This window comes from Rhinoraja longicauda, chromosome 34 (assembly GCF_053455715.1).
Source record: "Rhinoraja longicauda isolate Sanriku21f chromosome 34, sRhiLon1.1, whole genome shotgun sequence".
Taxonomy (NCBI): domain Eukaryota; kingdom Metazoa; phylum Chordata; class Chondrichthyes; order Rajiformes; family Arhynchobatidae; genus Rhinoraja; species Rhinoraja longicauda.
In genome coordinates, this window is record NC_135986.1 from 6,023,595 (window position 1) to 6,048,803 (window position 25,209).

Consider the following 25,209-nt stretch of genomic DNA (forward strand, 5'->3'; position numbering starts at 1 on the left):
AAAAAAAGATATAACTATAAAAATTAAAGGGGGTAGATCCGGGAGACAATAACCACAGTTGTACATCCAACCCTTAACTCAAGTTTCAACTTTTAATTAAAAAATTTTAAAAGCAAACCCATTTACTTTTCTAAAAATTCAATAAATGGAGACCATATTTTAAAAAATAACTCAGGTTTGTCAATTAAGGCAAATCTTATTTTTTCCAAATGCAGGGTCTCTGTCATTTCCGTAGTCCACATTTTAATTGTGGGGGTTATTGGTTTTTTTCCAAAATTTAAGTATTAATTTTTTCGCAGTTATTAGACTGTAATCAAGAAAATGTACCTGACTTGTTGTAAAGTTTGTAGGAAATGTTCTGATAATCCTAATATAATTAATTTTGGCTCCCCAACCCCCAGAGAATCCAGTACAAAATCCTCCTCATAACCTACAAAGCCCTCCATAACCTGGCCCCATCCTACCTGACCGACCTCCTCCACAGGCACACTCCCACCTGCACCCTCCGCTCTGCCGCTGCCAATCTATCCCCCCACATCCGGACTAAACTCAGATCCTGGGGGGACAGGGCTTTCTCCATCGCTGCTCCCACCCTATGGAACTCACTACCCCAAACCGTTAGAGACTCCCCCACACTCACAACATTCAAAACATCACTGAAGTCTCACCTGTTCAACACTGCCTTCAACCACTGAAGGTCACCTCACCCTCTGTCTCCTTTCTCTGTTCATTTATTTATTTACTTATTTATCTATTTATTCATTTCCCTATGTTCTCAAAATCTCTGTAAAGCGTCTTTGAGTATATGAAAAGCGCTATATAAATAAAATGTATTATTATTATTATTATTATTATATCCAATTGCTTGTTGATAACTTTAGAAACTATTAAAAAAATCTCCAACCAGAAATTTTGCATTTTTATGCAAGTTACGAAAATATGAGTTAAATTAGCTTCTTGAAATTGACATTTCCGTAGTCCACATTTTAATCTTTCATTTCACTGCGCATTTATGTGCATGGGGCAAATGAACTTGACCTGAATTGAGATGGATCGGCCGTGATCGGATGGCGGAGCGGACTGGATGGGCCGTTTCCGCTGCTGTCACTGACAGGGCGTGCCTCTGCGTGACTCGAGGCCCGTTGGGCGGGGGGGTGGGTGGGGGGGTGGGGGGAGAGCTGGCTCACCAAACAGGTCGTCCCGGGCCAGGGCGTGAAGGATCCTCGACGCTCCGATCAGCGTGCTCATGGACGCGGACAGCGAAGCCCCGTACACGCCGATCATCACGAACGGCGGCCAGATGTTGATTTGCCGGAAGAAGCCGTAGTCTCCCTGGAGCAGCAGCCTGCGCAGAGACAGAACCTCCTCAAACACATCGCGGGGACGCCCGCCCACACACACAACAGACACTAGGTGCAGGAGGAGGCCATTCGGCCCTTCCAGCCAGCACGCACCGCCATTCAATGTGATCATCATCATCGTCATATCATATATATACAGCCGGAAACAGGCCTTTTCGGCCCACCAAGTCCGCGCCGCCCAGTGATCCCCGCACATTAACACTATCCTACACCCACTCGGGACAATTTTTACATTTACCCAGCCAATTAACCTACATACCTGTACGTCTTTGGAGTGTGGGAGGAAACCGAAGATCTCGGAGAAAACCCACGCAGGTCACGGGGAGAACGTACAAACTCATTACAGTGCAGCACCCGTAGTCAGGATCGAACCTGAGTCTCCGGCGCTGCATTCGCTGTAAAGCAGCAACTCTACCGCTGCGCTACCGTGCCGCCCATGGCTGATCATCCACAATCAGTACCCCGTTCCTGCCTTCCCCCCATACCCCCTGACTCCGCTATCATTAAGAGCATCACAAAAAGTCATAGAGCGTGCAAGCAAGCAACAGTAGCATTGAAACATGGAACATAGAACAATAGGTGCAGGAGGAGGCCATTCAGCCCTTCCAGCCAGCACCACCATTCACTGTGATCATGGCTGATCATTCTCAATCAGTACCCCGTTCCTGCCTTCTCCCCATACCCCCTGACTCCGCTATCCTTAAGAGCTCTATCTAGCTCTCTCTTGAATGCATTCAGAGAATTGGCCTCCACTGCCTTCTGAGGCAGAGAATTCCACAGATTTACAACTGAAAAAGTATTTCCTCATCTCCGTTCTAAATGGCCGACCCCTTATTCTTAAACTGTGTGGCCCCTGGTTCTGGACTCCCCCAACATTGGGAACATGTTTCCTGCCTCTAACGTGTCCAACCCCTTAATAATCTTATACGTTTCGATAAGATCCCCTCTCATCCTTCTAAATTCAATGTGATCATGGCTGACCATCCTCAATCAGTTCCCCGTTCCTGCCTTCTTCCCATGCCCCCTGACACCGCTATCCTTAAGAGCTCTATCCAGCTCTCTCTTGAAAGCATTCAGATAATTGGCCTTCACTGCCTTCTGAGGCAGAGAATCCCACAGATTCACAACTCTCTGGGTGAAAAAGTTTTTCCTCATCTCACTCCTAAATGGCCGACCCCTTATTCTTAAACTGTGTGACCCCCTGGTTCTGGACTCCCCCCCAACATTGGGAACATGTTTCCTGCCTCTAACGTGTCCAACCCCTTAATAATCTTATACGTTTCGATAAGATCCCCTCTCATCCTTCTAAATTGAATGTGATCATGGCTGACCATCCACAATCAGTACCCCGTTCCTGCCCTCTCCCCACACCCCCTGACTCCGCTATCCTTCAGAGCATCACGGAAAGTCATAGAGCATGCAAGTCTTGCAGCAGTAGCATAGAAACATAGAACATAGAAAAATAGGTGCAGGAGGAGGCCATTCGGCCCTTCGAGCCAGCACCGCCATTCAATATGATCGTGGCTGATCGTCCAAAATCAGTTCCCCCCCCCCGTTCCTGATTTCTCCCCCACATCCCTTGATTCCGTTAGCCCCTAGAGCTCTATCCAACTCTCTCTTAAATCCATCCAGTGAATTGGCCTCCACTGCCCTCTGTGGCAGAGAATTCCACAAATTCACAACTCTCTGGGTGAAAAAGTTTTCTCCTCACCTCAGTTTTAAATGGCCTCCCCTTTATTCTTAGACTGTGTGTGTGTGTGTGTGTGTGGCCCCCTGGTTCTAGACTCGCCCAAAATTGCAGAACATTATTCCTGCATCTAGCTTGTCCAGTCCTCCAAACCTCTCCTGTCCATGGAACTGTTTGCTAAACATTGGGATAGTCCCAGCCTCAACTACCTCCTCCGGCAAGCTCGTTTTCCTGCACAGCTAGCTTGTCCAGTGCTTTTATAATCTCCCTCTCATCCTTTTAGACTCCAGTCAATACAAGGCCCAGTCTTTACAATCTTTCCTCAGGCCCCCTTCCCAAGAGCCCAAAACCGCTCCTCCAAAATGGCGGCTCCTTACCTGTCACAGGTGAAGCTGACCATGAGGAAGAGCAACAGGTAAACCAGCAGGGTGTAGATCACAGCGATGATGGTCCCTTTAGGAATGGCATAGCTCGGATTCCTCAGATCTCCTGCGAAACAGAAAAACAAAGTAATCACCCACAGACCAGAGGTACAGTAACTCAATGGGCCGAAGGGCCTGCTTCCACGCCGTGCCTCTAAACTAAACTAAGATCATCATTCACGCATTCATAGAAACATAGAAACATAGAAAATAGGTGCAGGAAGAGGCCATTCGGTCCTTCGAGCCAGCACTGCCATTCATTGTGATCACGGCTGATCGTCCACAATCAGTAACCCGTGCCTGCCTTCTCCCCATATCCCTTGATTCCACTAGCCCCTAGAGCTCTATCTAACTCTCTCTTAAATCCATCCAGTGAATCGGCCTCCACTGCCCTCTGTGGCAGAGAATTCCACAAATTCACAACTCTCTGGGTGAAAAAGTTCCTTCTCACCTCAGTTTTAAATGGCCTCCCCTTTATTCTTAGACTGTGTGGCCCCTGGTTCTGGACTCGCCCAACGTTGGGAACATTCTTCCTGCATCTAGCTTGTCCAGTCCTTTTGTAATTTTATACGTCTCTATAAGATCCCCCTCTCATCCTTCTAAACTCCAGTGAATACAAGCCCGGTCTTTTCAATCTTTCCTCATATGACAGTCCCGCCATCCCGGGGGATCAATCTCGTGAACCTACGCTGCACTGCCTCAACTCGTTCGAATCATGCATTTGCACAGCAAAACAGGACACCAATTGTCCCACAGGAGGCCATTTGCAATAGCGACAATTAAACCTTAAAGGAGTAGGAAAAGGAGTTGGGAAATATGGTGTACATGCTGCCAAGTGGCACCAGAAGTTTCTCCTCATCTACGTTCCTGAAAGAACGTCCTTTAATTCTGAGGCTGTGCCCTCTGGTCCTAGACTCTCCCACTAGTGGGAACATCCTCTCCACATCCACTCTATCCAAGCCTGGTCTTCATTGACCCCAGCTATTTACAATATACATTAATGACTTAGACGAGGGGATTAAAAGTACCATTAGCAAATTTGCAGATGATACTAAGCTGGGGGGCAGTGTGAATTGTGAGGAAGATGCAATAAGGCTGCAGGGTGACTTGGACAGGTTGTGTGAGTGGGCGGATACATGGCAGATGCAGTTTAATGTAGATAAGTGTGAGGTTATTCACTTTGGAAGTAAGAATAGAAACGCAGATTATTATCTGAATGGTGTCAAGTTAGGAGGAGGGGGAGTTCAACGAGATCTGGGTGTCCTAGTGCATCAGTCACTGAAAGGAAGCATGCAGGTACAGCAGGCAGTGAAGAAAGCCAATGGAATGTTGGCCTTCATAACAAGAGGAGTTGAGTATAGGAGCAAAGAGGTCCTTCTACAGTTGTACCGGGCCCTGGTGAGACCGCACCTGGAGTACTGTGTGCAGTTTTGGTCTCCAAATTTGAGGAAGGATATTCTTGCTATGGAGGGCGTGCAGCGTAGGTTCACTAGGTTAATTCCCGGAATGGCTGGAGTGTCGTATGTTGAAAGGCTGGAGCGATTGGGCTTGTATACACTGGAATTTAGAAGGATGAGGGGGGATCTTATTGAAACATATAAGACAATTAGGGGATTGGACACATTAGAGGCAGGAAACATGTTCCCAATGTTGGGGGAGTCCAGAACAAGGAGCCACAGTTTAAGAATAAGGGGTAGGCCATTTAGAACGGAGATGAGGAAGAACTTTTTCAGTCAGAGAGTGGTGAAGGTGTGGAATTCTCTGCCTCAGAAGGCAGTGGAGGCCAGTTCGTTGGATGCTTTCAAGAGAGAGCTAGATAGAGCTCTTAAGGATAGCGGAGTGAGGGGATATGGGGAGAAGGCAGGAACGGGGTACTGATTGAGAGTGATCAGCCATGATCGCATTGAATGGCGGTGCTGGCTCGAAGGGCTGAATGGCCTCCTCCTGCACCTATTGTCTATTGTCTATTGTCTATTCTACATGCTGCCAAGTGGCACCAGAAGTTTCTCCTCATCTACGTTCCTGAAAGAACGTCCTTTAATTCTGAGGCTGTGCCCTCTGGTCCTAGACTCTCCCACTAGTGGGAACATCCTCTCCACATCCACTCTATCCAGGCCTGGTCTTCATTGACTTGATTCCACCACATCCTACGTACGCTACAACTTTCTCCAGGTTCATCCCTGTTTGTACTCACCAAACCAGGGATAGGCACAGAGTGCTGGAGCAACTCAGCGGGTCAGGCAGCATCTCCGGTGAAAAAGGATGGGCAGACGGGTCAGGGCCCAAAAGGCTTGCATTCACCGGAGTTTAGAAGGATGAGAGGGGGGGTCTTACAGAGACGTATAAAATTTAAAAAGGACTGGTCAAGCTAGATGCAGGAAAAATGTTCCCCCATGTTGGGCGAGTCCAGAACCAGGGGCCACACACACACACAGTCTGAGAATAAAGGGGAGGCCATTTAAAACTGAGGTGAGAAGGAACTTTTTCACCCAGAGAGTTGCGAATTTGTGGAATTCTCTGCCACAAAGGGCAGTGGAGGCCAAATCACTGGATGGATTAAAGAGAGAGTTAGATAGAGCTCTAGGGGCTAATGGAATCAAGGGATATGGGGAGAAGGCAGGCACGGGTTACTGATTGTGGACGATCAGCCGCGATCACGATGAATGGCGGTGCGTACAGGCTCAAAGGACCCAGCAGCTCAAATATGACAAAATGGCGGAACTCATGCAAGGCAGCCAAGCTCTGGGTGGGAAGGAGAGAAACTGGACAATGGGAGGCACCAGCTCACCAGGAATAGGAGTAGAATTAGGCCATTCGGCCCATAAAGCCTCCTCCGCCATTCAATCGTGGCTGATCTATCTCTCCCTCAGTGCCCTCCCCGGGCACTTTCCCCTGCAACCGCACGAGATGCAACACCTGTCCCTTTACCTCCCCCCTCGACTCCATCCAAGGACCCAAACAGTCTTTCCAGGTGAGACAGAGGTTCACCTGCACCTCCTCCAACCTCATCTATTGCATCCGCTGCTCCAGATGTCAACTTATTTACATCGGCGAGACCAGGCGCAGGCTCGGCGATCGCTTCGCTCGACACCTGCGCTCGGTCCACCTCAACCAATCTGATCTCCCAGTGGCTCAGCACTTCAACTCCCCTCCCACTCCCAGTCTGACCTTTCTGTCATGGGCCTCCTCCAGTGCCATAGTGAGGCCCACTGGAAATTGGAGGAACAGCACCTCATATTTCGCCTGGGCAGCTTGCAGCCCAGCGGTATGAACATCGACTTCTCCAACTTTAGATAGTTCCTCTGTCCCTCTCTTCCCCTCCTCCTTCCCAGTTCTCCCTCTATCTTCCCGTCTCCACCTATATCCTTCCTTTGTCCCGCCCCCCCTGACATCAGTCTGAAGAAGGGTCTCGACCCGAAACGTCACCCATTCCTTCTCTCCCGAGATGCTGCCTGACCCGCTGAGTTACTCCGGCATTTTGTGAATAAATACCTTCGATTTGTACCAGCATCTGAAGTTATTTTCTTGTAGGAAATGTAGAAGGAAATCATTACCTGACATGTTAGACCCGGCCATGATACCAGTGCAGCCATTAAACATCACTGCAAACACTGTCGCAAATGTCATGATGGTGCCAGTAGTGTAATCCGCAGAGTAATCATCTGCAAAGCAAAACAAATGGTGATGCATGTCCACATAACCCATCGCTAGGTATTGATTCACACAATGCCGGAGTAACTCAGCGGGTCAGGCAGCATCTCAGGAGAGAGGGAATTGGTGACGTTTCGGGTCGAGACCCTTCTTCAGACTGATGTCAGGGGGGGCGGGACAAAGGAAGGATCTAAGTGGAGACGGGAAGATAGAGGGAGATCTGGGAAAGGGGAGGGGAAGAGAGGGACAGAGGAACTATCTAAAGTTGGAGAAGTCGATGTTCATACCGCCGGGCTGCAAACTGCCCAAGCGAATTTCCGATTTCCCTCCAATTTCCGGTGGGCCTCACTATGGCACTGGAGGAGGCCCATGACAGAAAGGTCAGACTGGGAGTGGGAGGGGGAGTTGAAGTGCTCAGCCACCGGGAGATCAGGTTGGTTAAGGCGGACCGAGCGAAGGTGTTGAGCGAAACTCCCCCCTTCCCAGATCTCCCTCTGTCTTCCCGTCTCCACCTATATCCTTCCTTTGTCCCGCCCCCCCTGACATCAGTCTGAAGAAGGGTCTCGACCCGAAACGTCACCCATTCCTTCTCTCCTGAGATGCTGCCTGACCCGCTGAGTTACTCCAGCATTTTGTGAAATAAATACGTTCGATTTGTACCAGCATCTGCAGTTATTTTCTTACACAACCCATCGCTACGGTTGCCAACTGTCCCGTATTAGCCGGGACATCCCGTATTTTGTGCTAAATTGGTTTGTCCGTATGGGACCGCCCTTGTACTGTATTAGGCCCGGGGGGGCGCTGTAGGCCCGGACAGTGTAGGCCCGGACACTGTAGGCCCGGACACTGTAGGCCTGGACAGTGTAGGCCCGGACACTGTAGGCCCGGACAGTGTAGGCCCGGACAGTGTAGGCCCGGACAGTGTAGGCCCGGACAGTGTAGGCCCGGACAGTGTAGGCCCGGACAGTGTAGGCCCGGACACTGTAGGCCCGGACACTGTAGGCCCGGACACTGTAGGCCCGGACACTGTAGGCCCGGACACTGTAGGCCCGGACACTGTAGGCCCGGACACTGTAGGCCCGGACACTGTAGGCCCGGACACTGTAGGCCCGGACACTGTAGGCCCGGACACTGTAGGCCCGGACACTGTAGGCCCAGGGGCCACTGTAGGCCCAGCGGTCAGTGTAGGCTAACGGAGTGTGTTCGGGGAGCGGGGCCGAGTATATACGCCCAACGGAGGTTGTGTGGCAACCCGCCTCCTGGCCTGGGCGGCCGCCATCGGTGGAGCGGGAGCACGTGGCCGCTGGCTGGGTGAGGTCACGTGGGGGCGCGGGGCGGTGACGTCACCTTTCGTCCCTTATTTGGGAGTTAGAAAGTTGGCAACCCCCTACCCATCCACAACTCACACCAATTCTTGCAGCGGTTTAGGAATGATTTCGACCCAGGCTGTTCCAGGCCACAAGAATAACACAAAGACAAAAATTACAGAAGCAAGATTTCCTTAAACAAAACCCCACAGATTCTGGAAACACTCAACAGGTCAGCCAGGAAAGCATCAATGGACAAAACTGAACCAAAAGGGTCTCGATCCGAAACGTCACCCACTCCTTCTCTCCTCAGATGCTGCCTGACCCGCTGAGTTACTCCAGCATTTTGTGTCTACCTTGGATTTCTACCAGCATCTGCAGTTTTCTTTCCTGCTATCCAGCGTGGCTTCGTTATAGAGCGATACAGCGTGGAAACAGTCCCTTCGGCCCAACTTGCCCCATCTACACCAGTCCCACCTGCCTGCGTTAGGCCCATGTCCTTCCAAACCTGTCCTATCCAAGCACCTGTCTAACTGTTTCCGAAACCTTGCGATGGTCCCTGCCTCAACTACCTCCTCCAGCAGCTCGTTCCCTACACCCACAGTCCTTTGTGCGAGAAAAAATTGCCCCCTCGGGGAGTGCTGTAGGCCCAGACGCCTTAGGCCCGGACTCTGTAGGCCTGGACGCCGTAGGCCCGGACTCCGAAGGCCCGGACTCCGTAGGCCCGGACTCTGTAGGCCCGGACTCCGTAGGCCCGGACTCTGTAGGCCCGGACACCGTAGGCCCGAACACTGTAGGCCCGGACTCCGTAGACCCGGACACTGTAGGCCCGGACACCGTAGGCCCGAACACTGTAGGCCTGGACTCCGTAGACCCGAACACTGTAGGCCCGGACACCGTAGACCCGAACACTGTAGGCCCGGACACCGTAGGCCCGGACTCTGTAGGCCCGGACTCCGTAGGCCCGAACACTGTAGGCCAGGACTCTGTAGGCCCGGATGCCGTAGGCCCGGACTCCGTAGGCCCGGACACTGTAGGCCCGGACTCCTTAGGCCCGGACTCCGTAGGCCCGGACTCCGTAGGCCCGGACTCCGTAGGCCCGAACACTGTAGGCCAGGACTCTGTAGGCCCGGATGCCGTAGGCCCGGACTCCGTAGGCCCGGACACTGTAGGCCCGGACTCCTTAGGCCCGGACTCCGTAGGCCCGCACTCCGTAGGCCCGGACTCTGTAGGCCCGGACTCCTTAGGCCCGGAATCCTTAGGCCCGGATTCCGTAGGCCTGGACTCCGTAGGCCCGGACACTGTAGGCCCGGACTCTGTAGGCCCGGACTCTGTAGGCCCGGACACCGAAGCTAGGGACTTGTGCACTCACCCATGAAGTTGCGCTGCAGGGTGGCCAGGTCGAAGCCCGTGTAGTTGGTGGGGATGACCCGGCTGGTGTTGCCAGTCTGCCTCACGATCCAGACGACCTTGGGGCCGACGGCGAAGAAGCTGGCGAAGATGGTGATGAGTACGATGTGGACCATGAGGAATATCAGGAAGCTGGCCTTGGCGTAGATCTGCGCGCCCACCAGGCAGACCAACAGGCAAAGCAGCAGGATGCTCGAGGCGTAGAGGACGTCGTAGAGATAGCTCTGAGGAAGCACGTGGACTCCTCTATGCTCCGTTTCCGCTGCGAGAAGCAATTGTACAACAAGCAGGATGAGAGGGGGATCTTATCTTATAGAGTGATAATAGAGCAGAGCAAGATAGGCCACTCGACCCTAAAAACCGTAGTGCGTCACGGCGGCCATTTTAGTCGGCAGAAACTTGCAGAAACATTTAAAAAGAAAAATAGCAAAAATCTGTGAATTGATAGATGAGATATATTCTGCATTTTAATGGTATCATCACTATAGACAATAGACAATAGGGGCAGGAGGAGGCCATTCGGCCCTTCGAGCCTGTACGCACCGCCATTCAATGTGATCGTTGCTGATCATTCTCAATCAGTACCCCGTTCCTGCCTTCTCCCCATACCCCCTGACTCCGCCACCCTTAAGAGCTCTATCTAGCTCTCTCTTGAATGCATTCAGAGAATTGGCCTCCGCTATCCTTAAGAGCTCTATCTAGCTCTCTCTTGAATGCATTCAGAGAATTGGCCTCCACTGCCTTCTGAGGCAGAGAATTCCACAGATTCACAACTCTCTGACTGAAAAAGTTTTTCCTCGTCTCAGTTCTAAATGGCCGACCCCTTATTCTTAAACTGTGGGCCCTTGTTCTGGACTCCCCCAACATTGGGAACATGTTTCCTGCCTCTAACGTGTCCAACCCCATAATAATCTTGTACGTTTCGATAAGATCTCCTCTCATCCTTCTAAATTCCAGTGAGGATTTTAGTCCATTATAAAAGGACTGGACAAGCTAGATGCAGGAAAGATGTTGGGGGAATCCAGAACCAGGGGCCACACAGGCATAATCACATTGAATAGGCAATAGGTGCAGGAGTAGGCCATTCGGCCCTTCGAGCCAGCATGGCTCGAAGGGCCGAATGGCCTACTCCTGCACCTATTGTCTATTGCCTACAATAAAGGGGAAGGCCATTTAAAACTGAGGTGGGGAAGAACTTTTTCAGGCAGCGAGTTGTGAATCTGTGGAATTCTCTGCCTCAGAGGGCAGTGGAGGCCAATTCTCTGGATGCATTCAAGAGAGAGCTAGACAGAGCTCTTAAGGATAGCGGAGTCAGGGGGTACGGGGAGAGGGCAGGAACGGGGGTACTGATTGAGAATGATCAGCCGCGATCACATTGAATGGCGGTGCGTACAGGCTCGAAGGGCCGAATGGCCTCCTCCTGCACCTATTGTCTATTGTCTATTGACACAGGTTCAAGGTGAAGGGGGGGAGAAAGATTTAATAGGAACCTGAGGGGTAACTTTTTCACACAGAGGGTGGTGGGTGTGTGGAACGAGCTGCCGGAGGAGGTAGTTGAGTCTATTGCCTACAATAGTTCTACCCGACACACACACACACACACACACACACACACACACACACACACACACACACACACACACACACACACACACACACACACACATTGGGGAATATTTACAGGAGCCACTTAACCCACAAACCTGCTTATCTTTGGAACATGGGAGAAAACCGGAGCACTGGTGGACAACTCTGGGTCTTGCGTCTATTCATTTCGCAAGCCGTGCCGCTGAGGGGATAAAAGACCGAAGTGGGTGGGACAGGTTCAGCTGGGATAAATAGACAATAGACAATAGGTGCAGGAGTAGGCCATTCAGCCCTTCGAGCCAGCACCGCCATTCAATGCGATCATGGCTGATCACTCTCAATCAGTACCCCGTTCCTGCCTTCTCCCCATACCCTCTCACTCCGCTATCCTTAAGAGCTCTATCCAGCTCTCTCTTGAAAGCATCCAACGAACTGGCCTCCACTGCCTTCTGAGGCAGAGAATTCCACACCTTCACCACTCTCTGACCGAAAAAGTTCTTCCTCATCTCCGTTCTAAATGGCCTACCCCTTATTCTTAAACTGTGTGTGGCCCCTTGTTCTGGACTCCCCCAACATTGGGAACATGTTTCCTGCCTCTAATGTGTCCAATCCCCTAATTATCTTATATGTTTCAATAAGATCCCCCCCTCATCCTTCTAAATTCCAGTGTATACAAGCCCAATCGCTCCAGCCTTTCAACATGAAGAACGACCCGCTCATTATCGGTCTCGCGCGAGGGGTAGAATGGCCTCACCTGCATTTGGCAGCTCCCCGAACACATCCAGAAGGGCTTCCACCAACCCGAGAACGTAAACGGCGCAGGAGCAGACGTTTGCAAGGAAGAACATCAGCCCAATGCTCCCACCAAACTCCGGGCCTAGCGTGCGGCTGATCATAACTGGAAGCCCAGCGTTAAGGAAACAGAGGGGGGGAAAAACCAACCAACCGATGACTCAGAGGGCAGACACAAAACGCCGGAGTAACTCAGCGGGTTCGCCAGCCCCATCTGCCCGCGTTTGGCCCACATCCGCACAGTTGCGTGCAGTTTTGGTCTCCTAATCTGAGGAAAGACGTCCTTGCCATAGAGGGAGTACAGAGAAGGTTCACCAGTCATCGAAAGTAGGCAAGAAAGTAGGTCAGTCTGAAGAAGGGTCTCGACCCGAAATGTCACCCATTCCTTCTCTCCCGAGATGCTGCCTGACCTGCTGAGTTACTCCAGCATTTTGTGAATAAATTGAAAGTAGGCATGCAGGTGCAGCAGGCAGTGAAGAAAGCCAATGGTATGTTGGCATTCATAGCGAGGGGATTTGAGTATAGGAGCAGGGAGGTTCTGCTGCAGTTGTACAGGGCATTGGTGAGACCGCGCCTGGAGTATTGCGTACAGTTTTGGTCTCCTAATCTGAGGAAAGACATTCTTGCCATAGAGGGAGTACAGAGAAGGTTCACCAGATTGATTCCTGGGATGGCAGGACTTTCATACGAAGAAAGACTGGATAGACTGGGCTTGTACTCGCTGGAATGTAGAAGATTGAGGGGGGATCTTATAGAAGATCAGCCAACTTATGAGAGTGATCAGCCATGATCGCATTGAATGGCGGTGCTGGCTCGAAGGGCTGAATGGCCTCCTCCTGCACCTATTGTCTATTGTCTATTGAAACTTACAAAATTCTTAAGGGGTTGGACAGGCTAGATGCGAGAAGATTGTTCCCGATGTTGGGGAAGTCCAGAACAAGGGGCCACACAGTTTAAGGATAAGTGGGGGAGTCTTTTAGGACCGAGATGAGAACGTTTTTTTTCCACACAGAGAGTGGTGAGTCTGTGGAATTCTCTGCCACAGAAGGTAGTTGAGGCCAGTTCATTGGCTATATTTAAGAGGGAGTTAGATGTGGCCCTTGTGGCTAAAGGGATCAGGGTGTATGGAGAGAAGGCAGGTACGGGATACTGAGTTGGATGATCAGCCATGATCATATTGAATGGCGGTGCGTACAGGCTCGAAGGGCCGAATGGCCTCCTCCTGCACCTATTTTCTATGTTTCTATCCCTTCAAACAGTCCTAACCAGCTGGGCGGGAGAATGAGACTGTGAACAGCTGACAGAGTCATCTGAAACCTCCAGAGTCTTAACCCCAGACGGAGACCACACCTGGAGTACTGTGTACAGTTTTGGTCTCCGAATTTGAGGAAGGACGTCCTTGCAATTGAGGCAGTGCAGCGTAGGTTCACGAGATTGATCCCCCGGGATGGCGGGACTGTCATATGAGGAAAGATTGAAAAGACTGGGCTTGTATTCGCTGGAGTTTAGAAGGATGAGAGGGGATCTTATAGAGACGTATAAAATTACAAAAGGACTGGACAAGCTAGAGGCAGGAAAAATGTTCCCAGTGTTGGGCGAGTCCAGAACCAGGGGCCACACACACACAGACTAAGAATAAAGGGGAGGCCATTTAAAACTGAGGTGAGGAGGGACTTTTTCACCCAGAGAGTTGTGAATTTGTGGAATTCTCTGCCACAGAGGGCAGTGGAGGCCGAATCACTGGATGGATTTAAGAGAGAGTTAGATAGAGCTCTAGGGGCTAGTGGAATCAAGGGGTATGGGGAGAAGGCAGGCACGGGTTACTGATTGTGGACGATCAGCCGTGATCACAATGAATGGCGGTGCGTACAGGCTCGAAGGGCCGAACGGCCTCCTCCTGCACCTATTGTCTGTGTTTCTATGGAACCGTAGAGGGTGTCGCAAGGAACTGTAGATGATGGTTGACACCAAAGATGGACGTCTTTGGTGCGAACACAGCAGGTCAGGCAGCGTCTCCGGAGGAAAGGAATAGGTGACGTTTCGGGTCATGGAAACATAGACAATAGGTGCGGGAGGAGGCCATTCGGCCCTTCGAGCCTGTACGCACTGCCATTCAATACGATCATGGCTGATCATTCTCAATCAGTACCCCGTTCCTGCTTTCTCCCCATATTTTTTGATTTAGAGATACAGCGCGGAAACAGGCCCTTCGGCCCACCGGGTCCGTGCCGCCCAGCGATCCCCGCACACACTAACACTATCCCACACCCACTAGGGACAATTTTTTACATTTGCCCAGCCAATTAACCTACAAACCCGCACGTCTTTGGAGTGTGGGAGGAAACCGAAGATCTCGGAGAAAACCCACGCAGGTCACGGGGAGAACGTGCAAACTCCGTACAGACGGCGCCCGTAGTCGGGATCGAACCCGAGTCTCCGGCGCTGCATTCGCTGTATGGCGGCAACGGTAGCGCAGCGGTAGAGTTGCTGCTTTACAGCGAATGCAGCGCCGGAGACTCAGGTTCGATCCTGACTACGGGTGCTGCACTGTAAGGAGTTTGTACGTTCTCCCCGTGACCTGCGTGGGTTTTCTCCGAGATCTTCGGTTTCCTCCCACACTCCAAAGACGTACGGGTATGTAGGTTAATTGGCTGGGTAAATGTAAAAATTGTCCCTAGTGGGTGTAGGATAGTGTTAATGTGCGGGGATCGCTGGGCGGCACGGACTTGGAGGGCCGAAAAGGCCTGTTTCCGGCTGTATATATATGATATGATATGATAACTCTACCGCTGCGCCACCGTGCCGCCCTTGATGGCTTTAAGGGAGCGAGACCCTTCTTCAGTGTCAGGGGAGGGGGAGACTTGAGGTTAGGAAGAGGTACAGAGAACAAATGAATGAAAGGTACGCAAAAGGACAAATCAAATTGTCCCGGCAATGACGATCAAGGGAAAGGTGGGGCCCACAATGGTCCAATGTTGGCTGCGGAGGAGATGGGAACGAGTGGGCAGTGGGGGGGGGGGGGGGTGGCAGAAGAAACCGGGGGGGTGGTGGGGCAAAAGGATACAGTAAGCCCCGCCGCCCCTCACGGCTCCATTGGTGGAAATGGCGCAGACCGATAACACGGTCAGACTGATGATGATGTAAGCTACGACCAGCATCAGCAACGATTCCAGGAAGCCCGCCTGGCCAATGACGAAACCTGCGGAGACAGAGAGAGAGAGTACAGGTAAACAACAACAAGGTGGCGCAGCGGTAGAGCCTCCGCCTTACAGCGAACGCAGCGCCGGAGACCCGGGTTCCATCCCGACTACGGGCGCCGTCCGTACGGAGTTTGTACGTTCTCCCCCCCGTGAGGTTTTTCTCCGAGATCTTCGGTCTCCTCCCGCACTCCAAAGACGTGCAGGTTTGTAGGCGGCACGGCGGCGCGGCGGTAGAGTTGCCGCCTTTACAGCGAATGCAGCGCCGGAGACCCGGGTTCGATCCCGACTACGGGCGCCGTCTGTACGGAGTTTGCACGTTCTCCCCGTGACCTGCGTGGGTTTTCTCCGAGATCTTCGGTTTCCTCCCACACTCCAAAGACGTGCGGGTTTGTAGGTTAATTGGCTGGGTAAAATGTAAAAATTGTCCCTAGTGTGTGTGTAGGATAGTATTAGTGTGCGGGGATCGCTGGGCGGCGCGGACCCGGTGGGCCGAAGGGCCTGTTTCCACGCTGTATCTCTAAACTAAAACTGGAAAATCTTGCGTCTCATAAATCATACTTTATTAGCCAAGTATGTTTTGCAACAACATACGAGGAATTTCATTTGCCGTACGATCGTAACAATGAAAAGCAACGAAACACACAACATTTATTTCAACGTGAACGTCCACCATAGTGACTCTTCCCCAAACTCCTCACTGTGATGGAAGGCGAAGAAAAATAGTTCCATCTCCTTCCCTTCTTTGTCCTCCCGCGGTCGGGGGCCTCGAACCTTCCGTTGACGGGACGATCTTGGCTTCCCGTAGCCGACGGCAGGCCTTGCTCGTCGGGGTGATCAAGCTCTTGCATCGAGGGGTATCTCAGCTTTTCCCCCACTCTGGGCGATCTACCCCCGAGTCGGGGCTAGTCGAACATCGTGCGGCTTTTGGAGATTCCCGTCGTCGGTCTCAACCCGAGACTGCGAGCTCCATCGATGTTAAAGTCCGCAGGCCGCGCGCGGTTGGAGCGTCGATCCCGGGCAAGGGATCGCCAAAATATTCCCACTGTTTGACGTGTTAAAACAAAAATATGGAACCTCGGGCAGCGATCGAAGAGGGAATAATAATAATAATAATAATGCATTTTATTTATATAGCGCTTTTCATATACTCAAAGACGCTTTACAGAGATTTTGAGAACATAGGGAAATGAATAAATAGATAAATAAGTAAATAAATAAATGAACAGAGAAAGGAGACAGAGGGTGAGGTGACCTTCAGTGGTTGAAGGCAGTGCTGAACAGGTGAGACTTCAGTGATGTTTTGAATGTGGTGAGTGTGGAGGAGTCTCTGACGGTTTGGGGTAGTGAGTTCCATAGGGTGGGAGCAGCGATGGAGAAAGCCCTGTCCCCCCAGGATCTGAGTTTGGTCCGGATGTGGGGGGATAGGAGATTGGCAGCGGCAGAGCGGAGGGTGCAGGTGGGAGTGTGCCTGTGGAGGAGGTCGGTCAGGTAGGATGGGGCCAGGTTATGGAGGGCTTTGTAGGTTATGAGGAGGATTTTGTACTGGATTCTCTGGGGGATGGGGAGCCAGTGGAGTTTGTAAAGGACGGGGGTGATATGGTCACGGATCGGGGAGTGGGTGAGTAGACGGGCAGCGGAGTTTTGAATGTATTGAAGTTTACTGATGATTTTTGAGGGTGCGCCATAGAGGAGGCTGTTGCAGTAGTCCAGACGGGAGGTGATGAAGGCGTGGATGAGGGTTTCTGCAGCTGTGGAGGAGAGGGATGGACGGAGACGGGCAATGTTTTTGAGGTGGAAGAAGGAATGATTATTTCTTTAGACTGGAGATACAGCACGGAAACAGGCCCTTCGGCCCACGCCGACCAGCGATCCCCGTACTAACACTATCCCACACATCAGGGACAATTTGTGATTTTTACCGAAGACAATCCAGGGAATTGCATTCAGCGAACGCAGCGAAAGGGCGGTCACGGTGGCGCGGCGGTAGAGTTGCCACCTTTACAGCGAATGCAGCGCCGGAGACCCGGGTTCGATCCCGACTACGGGCGCCGTCTGTACGGAGTTTGTACGTTCTCCCCGTGACCCGCGTGGGTTTTCTCCGAGATCTTCGGTTTCCTCCCGCACTCCAAAGACAGTAGACAATAGACAATAGACAATAGGTGCAGGAGGAGGCCATTCAGCCCTTCGAGCCAGCACCGCCATTCAATGCGATCATGGCTGATCACTCTCAATCAGTACCCCGTTCCTGCCTTCACCCCATACCCCCTCACTCCGCTATCCTTAAGAGCTCTATCCAGCTCTCTCTTGAAAGCATCCAACGAACAGGCCTCCACTGCCTTCTGAGGCAGAGAATTCCACACCTTCACCACTCTCTGACTGAAAAAGTTCTTCCTCATCTCCGTTCTAAATGGCCTACCCCTTATTCTTAAACTGTGGCCCCTTGTTCTGGACGTGCAGGTGTGTAGGTTAATTGGCTGGGCAAATGTAAAAATTGTCCCTAGTGTGTGTGTGGGATAGTGTCAGTGTGCGGGGATCGCCGGGCGGCACGGACTCGGTGGGCCGAAGGGCCTGTTTCCGCGCTGTATCTCTAAATCTAAATCTAAAAAAAAAATCTAAATCAATTAACCTACAAACCTGTACACAATTTTGGAGTGTGCAGGTTTGTAGGTTAATTGATTTAGATTTTTTTTCCCGATTTAGATTTAGAGATAGAGCGCGGAAACAGGCCCTTCGGCCCACCGGGTCCGCGCCGCCCAGCGATCTTTCGAGCGTGGGAGGGAAACCAGAGCCCCCGGAGGAAACCCACGCAGGTCACGGGGAGAAGGCGCCGACAGCACCCGTGGTCAGGATCAAACCCGTGTCTCCGGCGCTGTGAGGCAGCAAATCTACCGACACGCCACCGCGCCGGCCCTTACAATAATCAAGCGTTTCTTATTAATGGCTTGCATTTGAATGCTTCCACATCATAGAAACATCATAGAAACATAGAAAATAGGTGCAGGAGGAGGCCATTCGGCCCTTCGAGCCTGTACGCACCGCCATTCATTGTGATCACGGCTGATCGTCCACAATCAGTAACCCGTGCCTGCCTTCTCCCCATATTCCTTGATTCCACTAGCCCCTAGAGCTCTATCTAACTCTCTCTTAAATCCATCCAGTGATTTGGCCTCCACTGCCCTCTGTGGCAGAGAATTCCACAAATTTACAACTCTCTGGGTGGAAAAGTTCCTTTCTCACCTCAGTTTTAAATGGCCTCCCCCTTTATTCTAAGACTGTGTGTGTGTGGCCCCTGGTTCTGGACTCCCCCAACATTGGGAACATTTTTCCTGCATCTAGCTTGTCCAGTCCTTTTGTAATTTTATACGTCTCTATAAGATCCCCTCTCATCCTTCTAAACTCCAGTGAATACAAGCCCAGTCTTTGCAATCTTTCCTCATGTGTCAGTACCACCATCCCAGGGATCAATATCGTGGCAGAGAATTCCACAAATTCACAACTCTCTGGGTGAAAACGTTTCTTCTCTCACCTCAGTTTTAAATGGCCTCCCTCTTTATTCTAAGACTGTGTGTGTGTGTGTGTGTGTGTGTGTGTGTGTGTGTGTGTGTGGCCCCTGGTTCTGGACTCGTGCGGGTTTGTAGGTTAATTGGCTTGGTAATAAATGTAAAAATTGTCCCTAGTGTGTGTGTGTGTGGGATAGTGTTTAGGTGTGCGGGGATCGCTGGTCGGTACGGACCCGGTGGGCCGAAGGGCCTGTTTCCACGCTGTATCTCTAAACTAATCTAAACTAAACATCTATTGTCGACATATAACGCCGGGCATTTCCTAAGAGCATCTACTGCACATTTTGTTAATAAGCTTTTTGTTCTATGAATGAATCTTAGAAGGATGCGGAGGCGGTGGAGAGAATGCAGCAGTTTTGAAGAATGCCGCGTGGTTTATAGGAAGGATGTCGACAAAATGGAGAGGGTACAGAGGAGATTTACTAGAATGCTGCCTGGGTTTCAGCACTTAAGCTACAGAGAGAGAGGTTGAACAGGTTGGGTCTCTATTCTTTGGAGCGTAGAAGGTTGAGGGGGGTACTTGATAGGGGTTTTTAAAATGTTGAGAGGGACGGACAGAGTTGACGTGGGTAGGCTTTTCCCTTTGAGAGTGGGGAAGATTCCAACAAGGGGACATAGCTTCAGAATTGAGGGACAAAAGTTTAGGGGTAACATGAGGGGGAACTTCTTTACTCAGAGGGTGGTGGCTGTGTGGAATGGGCTTCCGGTGGAAGTGGTGGAGGCAGGCTCGATTTTATTATTTAAGAGTAAATTGGATAGGTATATGGATAGGAGGGGATTGGAGGGTTATGGTCTGAGTGCAGGTAGATGAGACTAGGTCAGGGAGAGTGGTCGGCGTGGACTGGTAGGGCCGGACAGGCCTGTTTCCGTGCTGTAGTTGTTATATGGTTATATGGTTATATGGTTTAGTGGGTATTAGTTGGGCAAACTCTGGATTATTTTCTCTAAAGCGCTGGAGGTTGAGGGGAGACCTGATAGGCATTCGGAGAGGCATAGAGAGGGTACATATTTGCTGAAGAAAGTTCTGGCGGGTTTTTACCACTGCTTTTCCGACGCAGGACTTCACTGCCCAAATAGGAGGCAGGGGTACATTGGAAGGTTGCAAAAGCTCCCCACTAAGTGTGGACTTGGAGCCAGACGAATACACAGAAGGCATTCATTGTATGATCGAAGGCAGACACAAAATGCTGGAGTAACTCAGCGGGACAGGCAGCGTCTCGGGAGAGAAGGAATGGGTGACGTTTCGGGTCGAGACCCTTCTTCAGACTGATGTCAGGGGGGGCGGGACAAAGGAAGGATCTAGGTGGAGACAGGAACATAGAGGGAGAACTGGAAAGGAGGAGGGGAAGAGAGGGACAGAGGGACTATCTAAAGTTGGAGAAGTCGACGTTCATACCGCCGGGCTGCAAGCTGCCCAGGCGAAATATGAGGTGCTGTTCCTCCAATTTCCGGTGGGCCTCACTATGGCACTGGAGGAGGCCCATGACAGAAAGGTCAGACTGGGAGTGGGAGGGGGAGTTGAAGTGCTGAGCCACTGGGAGATCAGGTTGGTTCAGGCGGACTGAGCGAAGGTCATACTGACCCGGTATGACAATAGACAATAGACAATAGGTGCAGGAGTAGGCCATTCGGCCCTTCGAACCAGCACCGCCATTCAATGTGATCATGGCTGATCATTCTCAATCAGTACCCCGTTCCTGCCTTCTCCCCGTACCCCCTGACTCCGCTATCCTTAAGAGCTCTATCTAGCTCTCTCTTGAATGTATTCAGAGAATTGGCCTCCACTGCCTTCTGAGGCAGAGAATTCCACAGATTCACAACTCTCTGACTGAAAAAGTTTTTCCTCATCTCCGTTCTAAATGGCCGACCCCTTATTCTTAAACTGTGGCCCCTGGTTCTGGACTCCCCCAACATTGGGAACATGTTTCCTGCCTCTAAAGTGTCCAACCCCTTAATAGTCTTATACGTTTCGATAAGATCCCCTCTCATCCTTCTAAACATCGACTTCTCCATCTTTAGATAGTTCCTCTGCCCTTCTCTTCCCCTCCCCCTTGCCAGATCTCCCTCTATCTTCCTGTCTCCACCTATAGTCTCCACTCCACAGTCTGAAGAAGGGTCTCGACCCGAAACGTCACCCATTCCTTCTCTCCCGAGATGCTGCCTGACCCGCTGAGTTACTCCAGCATTTTGTGTCTACCTTCGATTTAAACCAGCATCTGCAGTTTTATTTTCCGAACCATTGTCTTATCAATGTTACTCCAACCAAGCCTTAACTCAAACAGGGCCGATCCCTCTTTATAGTAGGTTATAAAGCTGTTATTTCTGTTTGCTTGCACACGTCAGCGGTACTCAAGGCCACAGGTGCATGACGTCCTTAGACAAGACAAGGCTTGTTCGATCGCTTTGTTGAGTAGGGTCCAGTCAAGAGAATGTTACTCCCCTACCTCCCAAAACAGAACACAAACCCTTACATGTTGGAGAACGGGTCGACCGAACCAACAACCAGAGAGCAGTCTGGATCTACTATCTTTTTCAGTTGTGAATTTGTGGAATTCTCTGCCGCAGAGGGCAGTGGAGGCCGATTCCCTAGATGAATTTAAGAGAGAGTTAGATAGAGCTCTGGGGGCTAGCGGAATCGAGGGATATGGGGAGAAGGCAGGCACGGGTTACTGATTGTGGACGATCAGCCGTGATCACAATGAATGGCGGTGCGTACAGGCTCGAAGGGCCTCCTCTTGCACCTATTTTCTATCGACCTCGTCAGAGACCCTCGGACTATCCTTGATCAGATTGTTCCTGCCACTAAACGTTATTCCCTTTATCGCGCACACTGCACAACTATAATCATGTGTTGTCTTTCCCCAGGCTAGTTAGCACGTTATCACAACCAATCAATCACAATCATGATCATAATCATACTTTAGTAGCCAAGTATGTTTTGCGTACACAGTACTGTTTGCAGTTTTGGTCTCCTAACCTGAGGAAATACGTCCTTGCCATAGAGGGAGTACAGAGAAGGTTCACCAGATTGATCCCTGGGATGGCAGGACTTTCATATGAGGAAAGACTGGATAGACTGGGCTTGTACTCGCTGGAATTTAGAAGACTGAGGGGGGATCTTATAGAAACATATAAAATTCTTAAGGGGTTGGAGAGGCTAGATGCGGGAAGATTGTTCCCGATGTTGGGGGAGTCCAGAACCAGGGGTCACAGCTTAAGGATAAGGGGGAAGTCTTTTAGGACTGAGATGAGAAAACATTTCTTCACACAGAGAGTGGTGAGTCTGTGGAATTCTCTGCCACAGAAGGTAGTTGAGGCCAGTTCATTGGCTATATTTAAGAGGGAGTTAGATGTGGCCCTTGTGGCTAAAGGGATCAGGGGGTTATGGAGAGAAGGCAGGTACGGGATACTGAGTTGGATGATCAGCCATGATCATATTGAATGGCGGAGCGTACAGGCTCGAAGGGCCGAATGGCCTACTCCTGCACCTATTTTCTATGTTTCTATGCAACACACGAGGAATTTAATTTGCCACACAGTCGTACCAATGAAAAGCAACAGGCCACACAAGGCACATGTTAACGTGAACATCCACCATAATGACTCCCCCACATTCCTCACTGTGATGGAAGGCGAAGAAAAATAGTTCAATCTTCTTCCCTTCGAACCTTCCGTTGACGGGACGGTCTTAACTCTTGGTAGGCCTTCCTCGTCGGGGCGATCGAGCTCCCTCATCGGGGGGAGGGATCTCAGCTCCCCCACACCGGGCGATCTACCCCAGGTCGGGGCCTGTCGAACCTCGTGCGGCTTTTTGAGCTTCCCGATATCGGTCTCAACCCGAGCCTGTGAACTCCTCGATGTTAAAGTCCACTTTGGGGCGTCGATCCCGGGCAAGGGAACTCCCGCTCGGATGTTAAGTCCCCGCCCTGGGTCGGGGCTCAAAGCCAATCCCAGGCAAGGCCGCCAGCTCATAGAAACATAGAAACATAGAAAATAGGTGCAGGGGTAGGCCATTCGGCCCTTCGAGCCTGTACGCACCGCCTTTTCAATATGATCATGGCTGATCATCCAACTCAGTAACCTGTACTTGCCTTCTCTCCATACCCCCTGATCCCTTTAGCCACAAGGGCCACATCTAACTCCCGCTTAAATATAGCCAATGAACTGGCCTCAACTACCCTCTGTGGCAGAGAATTCCACAGATTCACCACTCTCTGTGTGAAGAAAAACGTTCTCATCTCGGTCCTAAAAGACTTCCCCCTTGTCCTTAAACTGTGTGGCCCCTGGTTCTGGACTTCCCCAACATCGGGAACAATCTTCCCGCATCTAGCCTGTCCAACCCCTTAAGAATTTTGTGCGTTTCTATAAGATCCCCCCCTCAATCTTCTAAATTCCAGCGAGTACAAGCCGAGTCTATCCGGTCTTTCTTCATATGAAAGTCCTGCCATCCCACGATGTTAGGCCGCAGAGCGACCGGAGAAACGGTCGGGAAAACAATCGCAACTCCGGCAACAAAAGCTTTTCACTGTACCTCAGTATACGAGACAGTAAGCTGAACTATGAACGATGTAAGCAGTACTCAGCAGCCAATAAACCATGAGTCCCGGAGGAACCAATTGAGGCATCTCTAGTTTGGTTTATTCAAGTCAAGTCAAGTCGTCAAGCTTATTTATACACGATGTGCCGTGAAATAAAAGTGGCAATGCCACTTTGGTGGTAAGAATAGGAAGGCAGATTATTATCTGAATGGTGTCAAGTTAGGAAAAGGGGACGTACAACGAGATCTGGGTGTCCTAGTGCATCAGTCACTGAAAGGAAGCATGCAGGTACAGCAGGCAGTGAAGAAAGCCAATGGAATGTTGGCCTTCATAACAAGAGGAGTTGAGTATAGGAGCAAAGTGGTCCTTCTGCAGTTGTACAGGGCCCTAGTGAGACCGCACCTGGAGTACTGTGTGCAGTTGTACAGGGCCCTAGTGAGACCGCACCTGGAGTACTGTGTGCAGTTTTGGTCTCCAAATTTGAGGAAGGATATTCTTGCTATTGAGGGCGTGCAGCGTAGGTTTACTAGGTTAATTCCCGGAATGGCGGGACTGTCGTATGTTGAAAGACTGGAGCGACTAGACTTGTATACGGTGTGGAATTTAGAAGGATGAGAGGGGATCTTATCGAAACGTATAAGATTATTAAGGGGTTGGACACGTTAGAGGCAGGAAACATGTTCCCAATGTTGGGGGAGTCCAGAACCAGGGGCCACACACAGTTTAAGAATAAGGGGTCGGCCATTTGGAACGGAGATGAGGAAAAACTTTTTCAGTCAGAGAGTGGTGAATCTGTGGAATTCTCTGCCTCAGAGGGCAGTGGAGGCCAATACTCTGAATGCATTCAAGAGAGAGCTGGATAGAGCTCTTTTAAGGATAGCGGAGTCAGGGGGTACGGGGAGAAGGCAGGAACGGGGTACTGATTGAGAATGATCACCCATGATCACATTGAATGGCGGTGCTGGCTCGAAGGGCCGAATGGCCTCCTCCTGCACCTATTGTCTATTGTCTATCAATTAAAGTCAATACAGAGAAGACAAAATTTAGTCCCTGGAGTTATAAAAGTTAACAGCCCTGATGACCTGTGGGAAGAAACTCCGTCTCATCCTCTCTGTTTTCACAGCGTGACAGCGGAGGCGTTTGTCTGACCGTAGCAGCTGGAACAGTCCGTTACTGGGGTGGCGGGGGTCCCTCATAATCTTGCTTGCTCTGGATCTGCACCTCCTGATGAATAGGTCCTGCAGGGGGGCGAGTGTAGTTCCCATGGTGCGTTCTGCCGAACGCACTACTCTCTGCAGGGCCTTCCTGTCCTGGGCAGAGCTGTTCCCAAACCAGACTGTGATGATGCCAGACAAGATGCTCTCTACAGCCCCAGAGTAGAAGCAATGAAGGATCCTCAGAGACACTCTGAATTTCCTCAGCTGTCTAAGGTGGTAAAGGCACTGCCTTGCCTTACCCACCAGTGCGGCAATGTGCGTTGTACAGTCAAAACCTTTTTGTTGCGTGCTAACCAATTGCCAAAAAAGACTCCATATAATTACAATCAAGCTGTCCACAGTGTACAGATCCAGGATAAATAACATAACGTTTAGTGCAAGACGAAGTCCAGAAAAGTCCGATTAAAGACAGGAATTTTAATTGAAGTATAACACGGACAGGGCGTGTGTAGGAAAGAAAACTGCAGATGCTGGTTA

At 50.8% G+C, this 25,209-nt stretch overlaps 1 protein-coding gene across 3 annotated transcripts in view; it reads right to left on the reverse strand.

The window, feature by feature from the left end:
• slc12a9 (solute carrier family 12 member 9) overlaps nt 1–25,209 on the reverse strand; it is a 60,221-nt gene that overhangs the window by 20,736 nt on the left and 14,276 nt on the right. The window contains exons 2-7 of one of the 3 annotated variants that reach the window (XM_078427628.1): nt 15,282–15,416; nt 12,180–12,323; nt 9,801–10,100; nt 7,025–7,132; nt 3,426–3,537; nt 1,188–1,345 (exon numbers count right to left, since the gene is read on the reverse strand). In XM_078427628.1, coding sequence (XP_078283754.1) covers nt 1,188–1,345; nt 3,426–3,537; nt 7,025–7,132; nt 9,801–10,100; nt 12,180–12,323; nt 15,282–15,416 — 957 coding nt within the window. The remainder of the gene's footprint in view (nt 1–1,187; nt 1,346–3,425; nt 3,538–7,024; nt 7,133–9,800; nt 10,101–12,179; nt 12,324–15,281; nt 15,417–25,209) is intronic. The other 2 variants (XM_078427629.1, XM_078427630.1) reach the window with 2 other exon arrangements.